A 15559-nucleotide genomic window follows, 5' to 3' on the forward strand; every position below is an offset into this window, starting at 1 on the left:
GTTCAAAAGACCATAGAATTGATGACTTCTCATTCCAGTGGCTCAAAAACCTGGAGTACTTAAATTTTGAAAATAATAAAGACCTTGCCCTTACAGAACTCACTTTTACAGGTCTGACCAGCTTAAAGAATGTAAGCTTCAGTGAATGTACTCTTCCATTTGTTACTAATAACACATTTTCATCTTTTTCGAAGTCGCCATTAATATTGCTGAATCTGACAAAAACAAGCTTAGCTAAACTAGAATATAGAGCCTTTTCCTATCTGGAACATCTTCAAGTGCTTGATTTAGGCCTGAACAGGATTGACCAAGAATTTACGGGACATGAATTTGAAGGTCTTCGCAGTATTAAAATGATTTATTTATCGTACAACAAACAACTGACTCTTACAAGCAATTCATTTATTTCCGTTCCAACTCTTGAAAAATTATATCTCAGAAAGTCAGCATTAACATTTAAAAGTCTGAGCACATCTCCTTTTAGCTACCTGCAGAACCTAACATTTTTGGACCTTAGTAACAACAATATTGCTAACATAGGTGAGGATATGTTTGCTGGGCTTCATAATCTTAGAATTCTAAATCTGCAGCACAACAACCTGGCACGACTGTGGAAAAAAGCTAATCCTGGTGGGCCTGTTTTGTTTTTGAAAGGACTCAATAGGCTGGAAATAGTTGACTTGTTGTCCAACGGCTTTGATGAGATACCTGCTGATGCTTTCAAAGGACTTTCAAGCTTAAACATTTTGGAAATGGGTGAAAATAATGTATACATACTGCCACCATCATTATTTGATGATCAAAGCTCACTTGTGGCATTGGATCTTCATAAGAATCTCGTAACTTCAGTTGAAGAAAAAACATTTAATAATGTTTTTAGGAACCTAAAAAGCTTAAATATGGCTTTGAACCCATTTGATTGCACATGTGAAAGCATAATGTGGTTTGCAAATTGGCTTAACAGTACCAACACGACTGTCCAAGGCCGACCTCTGCAATACGTTTGTAACACGCCCATGAATTACCATGGTGGTTTAGTACAAACATTTGATAGCTCACCTTGCAAGGATACTGCTCCTTTTAAAACAGTTTTTATCATCACTTTCACTTTTACAAGTTGTTTTATGTTTTTGGTTTTGTTTCTACATTTCCAAGGCTGGAGACTGAAGTTTTACTGGAGTATTCTGGAAAACAAAATTCTTGGCTTTAGAGAAATTGATCCGGGTAATAGAATGTTTGATTATGATGCTTATATCATTCATGCCAGTAAAGACAAGACTTGGGTGGACCGACATTTGCTTCCTCTTGAAGAAGACGAGACCTGCCAAGTTAGATTCTGCTTTGAGGAAAGAGATTTCGAAGGTGGATTATCAGTTCTACAATCAATAGTCAACAGCATCCACCAAAGCAGAAAGATAATTTTTGTTATCACTCATTATTTTTTAAAAGATCAATGGTGTAAAAGGTAAGTGTGACTAATTTAAACCAGTGGCATAATATATAAACATTTTTAAGGCCTATTTATATAGGGAAAATCCATCTCTTCCTGCTGGTGAAAACTGCAGGGAATAGATCTCTATGCTAAAGATTTCCACAAAAAAATACCCTAATTACCATGGACAGTTACAGATCCTAGTACCGTTATTATCAGCTCAGGATCTTGAAAACCGGGATCAGAACTGAAAAAAAAATGCTTTATTGTTCCAATAAAGCATTTTTTTTTATTTTATAATTTTTTTGCTTATTTTAAAATTTATTTATTTATTTATTTTTTTAAAATTAATTTGGAACTGGAAGTCCTATGTACAGACATCCAGTGCCACTGCGCTTGTGTGAACCAGTATGCATGGGCCCTGAACTGATAACTTGATGGAAAAATGGTAAGACCTAGAATCGCCTAAGTGTAATTCAGCTGCCCCAGGGAACTTGATAAAGTGTGTTGTGGGTTGAATCTAAATTTTCTGTTGCTGTGGTAAGGTTATTACAAGGGCATAGAAAATAGGCTCATTAGAGACTATTAAACTTGTTTAAATATAAAATAGGGTTGTAAACATAGCTTCACACTGAGAATATTTGTTGGAAACAAAACCCTTTGATACAATTTCTTAGTTATTATGTTTGAGAAATATATAGTATTTTTCCCAATACTGTGAGTGCCCTGGGTTCATCAGGAAGATGCTCAATGAACTATTTCCTTATAGACATGATACAATAGTTGAAGTGTAGCCACAGAATCACAGGAGGTGTCACATGATCAGACCAATATCCATGTCTATTCAGTTTCATCCATTTCGATGGCTCGTCTTTCTTTTAGAAGTTTATGTAATCTATTTATTTTTGGACATTGTGTATGCATAACAGACAAGCTACCATTTTCCATTATTATTTTTTTTTATCCACAGCAATATTTAAATAGTTAATGCAACCCCAGTTTATCACTAAATTAATTTGTCTGGAACCTCTTGCATAGTGATAACAAATATGAACAGTACTCCTGATCTAATGCAGTTATACAATCCATGAACAAATGTACTTTGCTTAAATTTAAGAGTTTACTTTTCCTCTTAGTACTGCAAGTGAACGCACGTGAAATGCCTCCACGTGCACAAGCTCAATTCTCTTACGGTGGAGGCGAGAAATTGGTGGACGCACCTTTTTTTTATATAGGGTTAGAGCCACGGTCATTCTGTGTTTCAGTCTTGCATGACTGTTACCCCACACAGAATGCATTAAAATAAGTATCACTGACATTTTTAGTTGTGAAAGGGGCTGCCAGTAGAAGGAGCATGTTTTATTTTACATGTTGTATTCTTTTATTTATGTATTTATTATTGTTATTTATTTTTACTTGTAATTACCATGGCATGCCTCAACAATGTTATCTCAATGTGACTAGTGATGATGTTGCCGCTGAGGAGCGGGTGGGAGTTGGGTTACATCTCTTCTGCCATAATTTGGCTAGTCCTTGCTGGAGTGACATCACAGTGATGTTACCATGTTACTATGGCAACTACGCTTTAGTGTTTAGGTACCTGGTCATCAGAGTCCATGTGTACACAGAATCGGACTGGCTCACCAGAGTGAGTCCAGTCCGTTTAGAGGCACCCGACTCTCTGCGCTTGCACCTACATGGGCTCAATCTGAGTCCCATGGATCTCTTTTCACGAGCGCAAATGGCAAGTCTTTGCATATAGCGCATGCACAGAAGCGATTATACACAGTTTTGCATATGTCAGTCCTGTTCTGAGTCAAACGCGCAACTTGGCTGGATTTGTTTGTCTGCGAAAAAGTGCATTTTGGGGCGTGAGCTATGAGGTGGCAAAGCAATCACACAGAATCGCCCTGACTTGTGGGAAGAGTATCAAATGGAACTTGCAGTTTTGAGTCGTGTCTACAGGGCAGAGAAGCCTGTTTCTGATGCATCTCTTGCACCTAGAATGGGATTGGTGTAAAGTGTATATACTAATGATGATTGTTGCGGCAGCCGGTGTAAAATCAATGGCCGGCGCCGGTTTCCCACTATAGCTGAACAGATTCTCATATTCGCATAAAGTAATAAAACAGGGACCAAAGAGTGTGAATAACAGCCTGGTCCAAGGATCAGTAGCAAGAGGGGGATAGGTCAGGTACCATTTTAGTAGGCCTCATGTACAGGACATATAGATGGTGAGCAAGCAGCAATAGGTAAAGAATACATGAAAGGGAAAGATGAGTCCTTTTCTGCAGCATCCATTCCCTTAACAAAAATATCTTGATCCATTTTTGAGATATCAAATTATATTATTATCCCAAGAGGCCCCTGTGGCTTCAGCAGCCTCCAGAGCTCAACATGTATTCAGCAGCATATGGCACTCAGATTCCTTTGGTAAAATGGATAACTTTCTGCCTGTGTATGAAGTAAGTCTCTTGTTATGCATATAATAAATTATTTTGATTTTGTTTCTATAAGATTCAAGGTTCAACATGCCCTCCGGCAAGCTATTGAGCAGAGTCGCGATTCCATCATTCTCTTATTTCTTGAGGACATCCCAGATTATAAACTATATCCCACCATCCAGCTGAGAAGAGGCATGTTCAAGAGTCGATGCATTCTAGAGTGGCCTGCTCATAAGGGAAGGGTCAGTGCTTTTAAACAAAAACTGAACACTGCATTAGGGTCAAGTAACTTGGTAAATTGAATATGGACCATATGTACATACAGAATTGAAAAACAAATAATTAGCAAAGGGTTGGAGTGCTGCACCAAGGCATCTCCATCTCCAGCCATTCATTGTTCACCTGACTGAGTACCGCTGCGTGCATGTACCACTGAGTGCAGTGTCATGATGGACTTCACGTTCCATGCGGCTAAGATTACCATCAGTCACACTTACAGACCATTGGACTTTGCCGGGACACTCACTGGATACTCGTCTCTGCAGCGATGAGCTTATTTGTGTCCGTTACATCATCTGACTAACCCTGTAACCTCTGGAATTCCTATTCAGGTGTACGATTTATTATGAATTTTGGAGGGACACACCATCCCGCATTATAGTGAACTGTGATATCTCTACAGCAGTTTCAATCCTCTCAAATATGTACTATATTACTTTTACATCTAAGTTGAGCGGGGACTTTATATCAATCCATTACTGGTGCAGCCTCATCATCGTCTCAGGCCATATGACTCTGAGATAATACTTTTATGCCATATTATATGTTTTGTATTGTTGCTCCCGTAAGTCAAATACTAATATTTTTATTGTTCTAGTTTTTAATTTTGGCTTATTTGCATATAGTGCTGGAGCAGGGCAATTGTGCCCTTCCGCCCTTGAACATGTGGCATAATGTTGCAATTCAAGTGTTTTGGGCGCCCATTAACTATCGCGCTTGTCGCACCAATTTAGACCAGGTTTAGCTGTGTAAAACGGCTACACTGGCCTAAAGTCCAGGTAAGGGTGCCCAAACTTCCGTTTAGGTGCCAGAATTAAGACTTATCGCACACTTCTGCTCGCCTTCTCAGGAGGGGGCGAGCAGAAATGCCGATGCTGGTGGCTGTTCGCTTCCAAACAGAGCAACAATTGAATTGCTCTGTCAGACACCCAGCACTGACAGCCGCCACCGATAAAATTTTAATCACCCCACTGGGATGCGTGTAGAGTTGGAATTAATGTTATTTTGCAGGGCTGAAAAAAAAACAAAAATAAAACACCACTGTATTAAAAATAATTTGACAAAAAAAAGTCATGTTCCCACGCATGCAGCTAGGCAAAACTAAGAGCAGGGATCATGCCGCCGAACACTGTGACTTGCTCAGCTGTGTAGCGAATGTTGGTGCCGCGGCGGTAAGGTGTTCGGGCGGTACGGTGTACCAGCTACTAATTTCATAATGGTACACTGTACCAGCCCACTGCTGGGCATCCATGAAACCAGTAGACAATGCTACTTGCTCCTGACAGAGCCCGCTGAAAAAGAGTTAGTAGTGGCCTAGTACCTCTATTTTAGGGTTTTCCTATGGTCTGAGTGGCACCCTTGATTATTATCACTGTAGTAAATTATTGGGTACTGTACCTTACGTAAATTATGTATCTTACAGAATTTGTGTAAATTACTAAAAATTAAAATGTGTACTAATTTTTTTTACGCTATGTACACCTGTTTTTGTTTTTTTTAAAGCAAAAATCGGCCCAACTGTTTAATTTTCAACTTGTAAGAGCAAAGAATAAATTTTAAGATTTGTGTTTGTCATCACTTATATTCTCCATACCTATTGGCCTGTCCCACATCTTGGTAAGAAAAACAGTTATAAATATAGGTTATTTTTTAACACTGGTTAAAGTTGTTTAATTACTGTGCTCAATCATCAACTATTGTCTGTCTAGAGTGGTACACAATAAGAACACGTTTTTGTGTACGTGCTATGGTTCTAGAAAATTTGCATCTTAAAACTGTTATCAAATAACTCACTGCAATTTTTATGAATTAGTGTAATGATGGGCGCACACACTGACATGTTATGTGAATATTGTCCAAGAAATACAAAAACATTTTGAGCTAGTGTTTGCCTTGCCAGTTTTGTGCTGTGTAAATGAAGTCCATCAGGGGCAATTGATAATTGTTTACAGCGCCTACTGTGGTTAGTGTACTCAAATAGACTCTGCTGAAGATGTCAAATAGCCTTGTCAGAGTCATAAAAAAGAAAGTGTATTACACTGAAGCTGGGTACAAACTAACAGATATATTGGCCGTTCAGCACTATGTCTGTGAACGATGCCATTGACAGACATATCGCGTTGGCTGTGCTGCACAGCCGATGGACCGATATATATCTACAGACATATCTGTCCATCGGCAAGTGTGTACGGGGCGGTCGCACATTCAGCGGCAGCCGTGGGGAGGGTGGCGGACATGCTCTCGGCCATTGGAACCCACGGTTGCCTGGAAGATGATGGTCGTTCAGTGTATATAAACGACCATCATCTACGGATATATCTGCTAGGTGTTTACCCACCTTCATACAGGCTAATTCCATTGTCTGAATTACTGAAAGAGTTTTCCAGACTTCATCTAATGCTGGGTACACAGTCTGACGACAGATCAGAGATTTGTAAGCCAATACACAGTTACCAATCTGTCTCTCGATGTGTCTGGGTTGACATCACAACTTTGCGTGCATTTAAATTTGCCTGCCCAGTTGAGATGTCCGTGTCGGAGGTCCCTGCGGCAAGTGTATGTGCGGGACGGCGTGTCTTCTGTACACACAGCCAGATGCACCAATATATCTTTCAGATAGAATGAGTTGTATTGCCAAGTGTGTACCCATCCTAATGTAGAGGCTGTATCTTGTTTAATTCTCTATTTATAAAATTGTCAGTGAGACATTCTTAAGATGTGGGCAGACTCGATGTGTGCCTGGTTTGTGTAATGTGGAAGTGGTCAGGCCATGTCTGATGTGTTTGGCATGCAGCAGACCAAAAGTGGAAGTTATAACTTGGGATAAAGCTTTACAGAATCTAACAGCACTCCAGAATGCAGATCTCTACTGAAGCAATGGAAGTAATGTTATGTAGAACATTGGGCAAATGAATACATTTTTGAAAATTTTTTATTACAAGTATACAAACCGCAGATTTACTTAGCAACGGTTTGCAAACCGACCACAAACTGATGACCAATCCACCCGAATAATAGACTGCCAACTGACAGGCGTGTTTGAGTTTTCTTTTGTGTTTTGTTATTGCAAAACTAAAAATACAGTAATGTTACCTTGTATAGGATAGATTCTTGATGGATAGCTACACTGGCAATTGTTTAAAAATAAAAAATACAATTGAAACGTTTGTCATAAACTCTGCCTATTGAAACATAATGTGAGGAATTCAATTGTATTATTGTGGCTACACCTCCTGTCTAAAGTGGCGGGAGCTATACAATTGTTCCTGGGCACCCATCACTTATAACGGATGTTGTGCCCAAAATGCAGGGGACTAGCCATGTAAAGTGGCTACTCCTGTATAAAATGACAGTCAAGGCGCCCAAATGCTGGGGGCGTGGCGCAGTTAAAGCACCCAAAAGCCCTACTTCGTGCGGATTTCTGCTAGCACCGAAGTAGGGCGAGAGCAGAAATCTTCGATAAGTATCTCCTGGTCACTTTAGACATGAGCTACAGGCATCACAAGCATTTGCATCCCCCCCATTGTGTGAAACATTGCTAAAAAACAGTTTTAGTGTAAATAAATAAATAAACAAATTAAATTTTTTATGGGAAGTATGCTGAAATGTAAACTTTGTCAGCAAATACTGTGGGATCTATTTACTAAGCCTTGGATGGAGATAAAGTGAACAGAGATAAAGTACCAGCCAACCAGCTCCTAACTGCCATGTTACAGGCTGTGTTTGAAAAATGACAGGAGCTGGTTGGTTGGAACTTTATCCCCATTTACTTTATCTCCATCCACGGCTTAGTAAATAGACCCCTCAAATTGGAAACTATTGTTTCCTTTTAGGAAGTGGGGATGGGTCCTCAGGGTTTGTACTTGTGGGTCCTCTCTGCTCCTTAGCAGGTAACACTTAACTATGTCAGCTTGGGCTGGTCCCCCGGCATCTCCCTCCGGCGCTCTGCTCTCTCCTCTGGCTCCGTCTGCTATGCTGTCATGTGTTCTCCCAGCAGAACACAATAAAGTTTAGAAATTTTTTTATTTTTTGCTAAACAGTACTGTGTGCTGTTGGGAGACCACTTGACAGCATAGCACACGGAGCGGGAGGCTGCTGCGCGGGCTGGTAAGTGCTGGACGGGGGGGAGGTGAGCGGGTGGGGGCAGGTGAGCGGAGGGGGGGACACCAACTTACCGCATCTGTAGGCAGTGCTGCGCATGCGCTGGTTTTACAGATGTAACAGCGCATGTGCAGCACTGCTTCCAGCTGCGATAAGTTAGTGTAGACAGGGATAACTATCTATTTCCTGAAAAGCTGTCATCGCAAAAATTACAGCTTTTCGGAGTAGATAGTTATAGGGAGGAGGAATGATGAATTACTCCGGTAATTAGTTAGAACTCCATGCGAGTTCTAAACCTAAATACCTCCAGAGAAAGTTTAGTTATGATGAATAGGCCCCATAGTGATGTAGATTTTTATATGTGGATTGTTTTACCCTAGAGAAAACCACCAAGAATTGTTGGTCTTTTTTTGGTCGGTCTTATCATCTATTTTCATATTTCAAATGTGAAAATCGATGACAAAACCTACAACATAACCACTGGTTTTCAATTGGCACTGAAAACCGACGAATTATAAATACACATTTTTTAGACACAAACGCCATCAGTTTCTGACGGTTTTAATACTGACGTAAAATAATATATTTACCCCTTAGTCTTTGTAATTAAATCCAATACTAAATAAACCTATTTGTGTATTTGTATCCATGACAAATATGCTGTGCTAACTTTGTACTGACGTAATTAATAAGCAAAGTGCAGGAAAAAGTAAGCAATCTGGGTAAAAAATGGCAAAGGTCAGAGATCGGATACGAGTGACCCATGCCATGCCTTGCACCACGTATCATGCTCAGGGCTCTATTCATTAAGCTAATTATCACAGTCCGAGCGGATGATCCGAAAATCATCTGTCTCTCTGAAACCTTTCACTGCTCCTTTCAGAGCAGTGAAACTAATGAATTTTTTTAGAGCTATTAAATGTAATAAACGCCAAAGCTAATTTTTCAATTCTGTGAAGGCAAAAAAAAATACTAATTTGCTTCAGGATTATTTTTTTCCACATTTGCAGGTGCCAGAAAAGCCTCTTTGGACAGACAAGCTGATTTTTCTACATCCTCCAAGGGGGCAGTGATTGGGCACATTGCCATTACTTTCAATGGGCTGATATTTGTGGATGGGTCATGGATGGTGTAATGGTTAGCATTATTACCTCTCAGCACTGAGGTCTTGGGTCAAATCCCAGCTTACCCCTTTACAGTGCTGGGTCCAGGGGGGGCCCTGCACCGCACACCCTGCACCCATAATATTACCTCTCTGGAGTCCCACGTCGGTGCGGGGTCCGGCGCTGTAAAACAACTGGAAAATGGCTGCGGTGGCCATTTTCCCGTTGTTTGCACATGCGCAGTACAGGGAAAATGGCCGTCGCAGCCATTTTCCCGGTGACCTGTGCATACATTATAGGTTCTGGGCACACTCTAGTGCCCAGAGTCTATAACTTCGGCACTGGCCGCGCACAGCTCAGTGCACTGCCGGGCGGAGAGGAGGGGGCCGTGTTGGAGATTGCACATGGGTCCCCTCCTCTCTAGAAATGCCCCTGGTTACTAACATCAATACCATTAATTGCCAGATATTTCCATTCTAATTTTGACCACCGCACAGCTCACAATGGCCCTCATTCAGAGCCATACGCTCTGAGCAGAGCGCACGCTCTGAATGAGGGCCGGGCTCCATTTTCATGGAGCGTCCTCCTGGACGCTCGTATAGCTGTGGGTCACCACCCACAGGCTATACGAGCGTGCTTTGTGATGGCCGCGATGGTCGAGACCATCGCGACCATCGAAATTGCGAGCCGGAGCCTGCGGTTGAGGTTTTCAACCGCAAGCTCCGGAGTGATTTTGGCTCTATCCGAGCCAAAATCACTCCCACTGACATCACTAGTGATATCAGTGGGCCGGCTTCTGACGGGAGGCGTTCCCGTGGGAACGCCCCCGTCAGGGAGGCACGCCCACCAAAGGGGGCGTGCTGTCAATCAACATTGACAGCACGCCCCCTTTGATCGGACACAACGAGCGAAGGACTTTCCTTCGCTCGTCGCGTCTGGCGCATGCGCACGACGGAGCTCCCTCCGTCGTGCGCATGCTCAGTGCATAACATCGACCCACTTGCGAGCGGACAGCCGCTCGCGAGTGGGTCTGAATCAGGCCCAATATCCACTAGAGCAGGGACTCATGTGAATGGCTAAATATTCTCTGTAAAGTGCTGTGGAATATGAGCCTGATTCAGAGATGTATGCTATGTGCTATGGCAAATTTTACACAGATTGAGCGATTGTTTGCCATTGGGCATGCGTGTAAGCCGCACTATGAATGCGCAGCGATAGTTTTGTGATTACGCTCACAAAGAGGATCCATTTGCAAAATGAGATAGTGTTTGGGGGAGGTAACGCGGGATGGCTAGTCCAATGCAGGTGTGTCTGACTTTTAAACGCAGTTTCATGGGCATGCATAAATTATGCAGAGAGATGTTTGGTAAGGAGGGGTCAGAGGGTAGTGCAGATGGTATACAATCGGGAAGCCGGCTGCCTTAATACCGGGATGAAATGCCGGGCGTCTAGATGTAGACGCCTGACATTTCCCCGACGCCGGGATACCGGACAGCTGCGGGGGGAGGGTTAGGTTTAGGGCACCCGGGGGGGGCGGACTTAGGGTTTGGCCCCCCAGGGAGGGTTAGGCTAGGGGGAGGGAGGGTTAGGGTTAGGCACCCCCGGGGGGGACTTAGGTTTAGGCAGCGGGGAAGGGGGGTTTAGGGTTAAGCACTTAGAGTGGGGATTAGGGTTAGTCACTTGGGGGGTGAGGTTAGGGTTAGGCACCCCTAAGGAGGGTTAGGGGGTTAGGTTAGTTAGTACTTACCTATCCATGATCGGGATTTCCAGCGCTGTCGGGCTTCCGCTGCCGGGAACTCTGCTGTTGTCGGCCAGGCGCTGGGAATCGGCGGTATTTCATACTGATTTCGTGCAGAAGGGTAGTGATGAGTATGCAGGGGTCATGGATGTTGTGCACTGCAGAGAGATAGTGGGCCTGATTCAGAGGCGGACGCTCTGAATCAGGGCCTTCCTACCTAAACTTGGAGCGGCCTCTTGGACGCTCGCATAGCTGTGGGTTACCACCCACAGCTTATGCGGGCGTCCATGATGAGCGAGCGTCGTCGGGCTTGCGACGAGACCCTGCGGTAGGGTCTCGTTGCCGCAAGCCCTGGAGTGCTTTTGGCTCTATCAGAGCCAAAAACACTCTCACTGACATCACTAGTGATGTCAGTGGGGCCGGACCCAGACGGTAGGCGTTCCCATGGGAACGCCTCCGTCTTGGCAGCCACGCCCACCAAAGGGGGCGTGCTGTCACTCACCATCGACAGTACGCCCCCTTTGGTGCGAGACCCCAAGCGACAGCTTCCCCATCGCTCGCCGGGTCTCGCGCATGCGCATGACGGAGCTCCTTCCGTCGTGTGCATGCGCACTTGGGCACCATCGACCCGCTTGCGAGCGTACAGCGCTCGCGAGCGGGTCTGAATGACCCAGTGTTTGGTAAGGAGGAGTCAGGGGTGTATGGTGCAGATAGGGGTGAGTATGAAGGGATCAGGGAGTTAATGGTAAGTATGGAGGAGAGGGAACCCTTGCAATGCTGGCCAGTTGTGGGTAAATGAGACCACTACACATGTACAAACATCATAGGCAAACGCAGGGGTTTTTCCGGTTGCCTAGAAACCCCCCTCCCCAGCCCACACCATGACCACAATAGAAAGAGTAATATAGAATTTTACTAGTGCTGCATGTCCTTCTCAGTATCACTTATTATTATTATCATAATTTATTTATATGGTTCCACAAGTGCTCCGCGGTGCCTTACAAAGTACATAAACAAATAGGGTGACCAGTGACTTACAGTAAAATACAATACAGGACTTGAATAATATTGTTAGTACATATACAGACTCAGGTGCACACAGGTATACATGTATGCCAATTAAGGGAGAATGGTTCTACCTCAAGCCAGTTTGCGCTGGGCGGGGATCCGCCTCTTATTTATTTGGTCAAATATATTTGCCGGGCTGTGGCCTTGGAGCACTGTTTTTTTACTGCCACCATCTTTAAATTACAAATTGATCAATAAATTTCATCTGCGTCCTCTTTTAATTCCACATATGTGTCCGTGTGGTTGTTCTAGTTAGTGGTTAAGTGAGTGAATTAGCATAATGTAAGATTCAAACAATGGGTGACTTAATGCATTCAAGGTGGGAACCATTTCTGAGAACTGATACATGTATCTGATACAATTTAACAACCTTGTTGATACGTATGTTTCAATTTCTCAGCGTCTCCACTAGAGGGTTGCCATTATCTAACTCTATTCTTGTGACTCTGTGTTTTCTGTTAGTTCCATGCCAGACACATGTATCTTGTATACAATCTGGGAAAAACATACTATGCTAACTCTAAGTGTATCTTAGATAGGAACCACGCTCTAGAAGACTAACCAGTATACTGGTTATATTTATATTAATATCATTTGATGACCTCTACCTTACAGTTTCTCTGAATATATAACCTAGATTTCTGTCTTTATACTGGGACCTATATAACTCCGATCTCGTTCTATACACTTTGACCTTTAGTTTTGTTGCATCAGAGCTGACAGAATCTAGCTATTACATGTGCAGTATCAGGAGGTATTTAATTTCTTTTGGCATCTATTTCATGCTCAAATTCTTAAGAGAACACTATTTGGGCCGTTACATGTTTACAATATTCGCCGTGACCTATAGCAATGATTAGTTGCTATTCAACAACTACTTTGGTGCATTTTGCACACTTAATTTCCACTCATTAGGAGTGGCATCCTAGTCAGTACCTAGTGACTATTGCGACTCTATGTTTGTATGTTATATGTAGAGTACTGTATATCATTCACTTAAATATATAAGAATAAAAGTTAAGTTTTAATTCTTTTATTAATCCATTAAGATTTATCACTAGAGTGCCCCCAACAAAGAGTCTTCTTTTATTTACCTACAACATTGCATGTCTCTGACTCAGGGGAGCACCACCAACTCTTGAAATCTTTTTTCCACATTCTGTGTATTATTACTTGAATCTAAGTTGATTATGTCCAATTATCATTTCACCCTCCCATCTCTGTAATATACGACTACCGGGGACGGTGTTTTGCGGGTCCCAAACCCCCCTTTTCTCTATCGTTTCTACACTTGTCTATGAAAAGTATTTAATAGTTGGTCCGATGTCCTGTTGCGATCTAAAGTCGTCATCTAGTGAGTTTCTTGACAGTTTGGCCTTTAGTAAATCAGCAGATTACAAAACCGACAGAAAACACCTGAAGAAAACAAAATCGATCTTTAATAAATATACCACTTAGTTCTTAAATGAATGACCTTGTGAAATAAGATGGCACTGAGTAAAAGTGCTTTTGCGGCATTGAAATTATGGTGTCAGTGTTTTCATAGTTCCAAAAATAGAAGCTTTGTAATTGTCATGTGTGTTTGGCATTTGGGAGTTTTAAAGGAAGGAACTGAAAATAAAATGCTACATTATTTTACAGTGTAAGAGGAACAAAGATAAATAAACTTCCCTGTGGTAATAATAAACACAATTATAAAAAATATAAATGATCATATACCGGGCGGAATGCAGCAAAGCAAGAAATGTGGTCATACCCCCAAAATGCGTGTTTGACCGCATTTCTCATATGCGGTGGGTAAAGCCATCTTGGCGGTACCCTATGGAAGCCTATGGGCTTCTATCGGGAGAGTGCTGAGAGAGGGATCCGATCGGATCCCTTCCAGCCCCCCCGGCATGCGCATCCTTCTGCGCATGTGCAAAAGAAAGCCAGAGGGGCTTCTGGGTCATAGACCTGTAAGTCCCTCCATCACAAAGGGCAGCTCCTTTGGGGTATTCGTCATGCATACTGACGTTACCAACGCCGCCATGCAGATGAAGAGCGAAGGGATGCATCGCATTCTGCCAGCGATGTGTCATGCATCTCGTCCACTGTATGTAGCAGACAGTCTTATCCTACCCTCCACTGTAGCTCAGTATACTCTCAGACACCTACTTACTCTGAGATTCTGATATTTATAGTTCCTTTGCCCATTATGCGCTACATAAGTCATTGAATGTGCTGAAACATGTGTCCCCTTATAATTTATTTTCCTTTCTTATTAGTTGGATGTAAGCAAATGCTGCTATTGGCCAGTTTTTGTAGCAGCCTTTTCCTGTTTTCTCTGTCACAATCATGTAACTTTTTACCCCCTTTTCTACTTGTGTATTTGTTTACAGATAATCGGCTGTGACACTGGTTTTAATTACTAGTGAGTTAATATGTCATGATTTCCTAATTAGAGTGATTGGATTAACCTTTATGTGATACCTGCAGCTCATATTCCCTTTTATATCTTGGTGGCATATTCTTCCTCCTAGAGCTTGTTTACACAAGAGTTGTACATGTGTGACCTGCATCCTGCTCTGACGTGTGTCACACACCACTGGTAAGTGACGTACAAGGCACCCGTAGTGATACCATGCTCTGGAATTACTTCTTGTTTTCACCATTAAATCATCCACACTCAGGAAATAATAAGACATACCTGTCTAGTCAACATTTTCCTATCTGACGCCATCTGGATAAAAAATGTTTTGTACAAAAAAGAAATCCTAACAACAGACAGTGCTTATAGTCATTAACAAAACAACCTAAAGGCTTGCAGAATATTCTTTTTAAATGATCAATTGAGGCTAAAATTACTATGCAGTGTTTTTCAAAGCCGCTGAGTCTTCAGAGGTTTCACTCAATAAAAAGAGGCAATTATATCCAATACAAAACCAGGAGTGTTGTGTATTGAATGTAATTACAACTTTAAATCTAGCGGCCAAAACTGCGGAAGATGAAAGCACAGCATACTAAATTTAGCCCTTTTATTACCACAATGTAGCTTTTTCCTCCTAATATCAACTATCTTTACTACATATCTGCTGAGAGCAGTGACCGGCTCAGGCACTGGGACCTCCAAAAATATTTTTGTAAAAAGTACTATTTGTGGCACCCCGCACTGGGAAGGGGGCAAATTTGATCCCTCATCCAGAGAGCAGATGTGTGCAATCGCCCCCCAAGACCACCCGTGACACTTGCAGGGAGAGAGACTGCCTCTGCAGTCCAGGCCACAGCAGTGTACACTGAGCTAGTGAGAGAGACTGTTGCTGCTGAGCAGCAGCAGCCTCTTCTCTCTCCCTACTCATTTTGATACTCACCCGGGTCCCCGCCAGGCCCATCCAATCGACTCGGGTAAGTTGTACCC

The 15559-nt window shown here is 42.5% G+C and overlaps 1 protein-coding gene across 1 annotated transcript; it reads left to right on the top strand.

The window, feature by feature from the left end:
• Positions 1-5: 5 nt before the first annotated feature.
• Positions 6-5630, top strand: LOC148430740 (toll-like receptor 3; the record flags this gene model as incomplete). The annotated part of the gene is made up of 2 exons (XM_088466495.1): positions 6-1465; positions 3950-5630. Coding segments are annotated over 2 exons (1689 nt in total), but the record flags the coding sequence as incomplete, so codon positions are not given.
• Between the last annotated feature and the right edge of the window lie 9929 nt (positions 5631-15559).

Source organism: Taudactylus pleione, unplaced genomic scaffold (assembly GCF_031769625.1).
Source record: "Taudactylus pleione unplaced genomic scaffold, aTauple2 ptg003316c, whole genome shotgun sequence".
In the NCBI taxonomy this organism is placed as follows: Eukaryota; Metazoa; Chordata; class Amphibia; order Anura; family Myobatrachidae; genus Taudactylus; species Taudactylus pleione.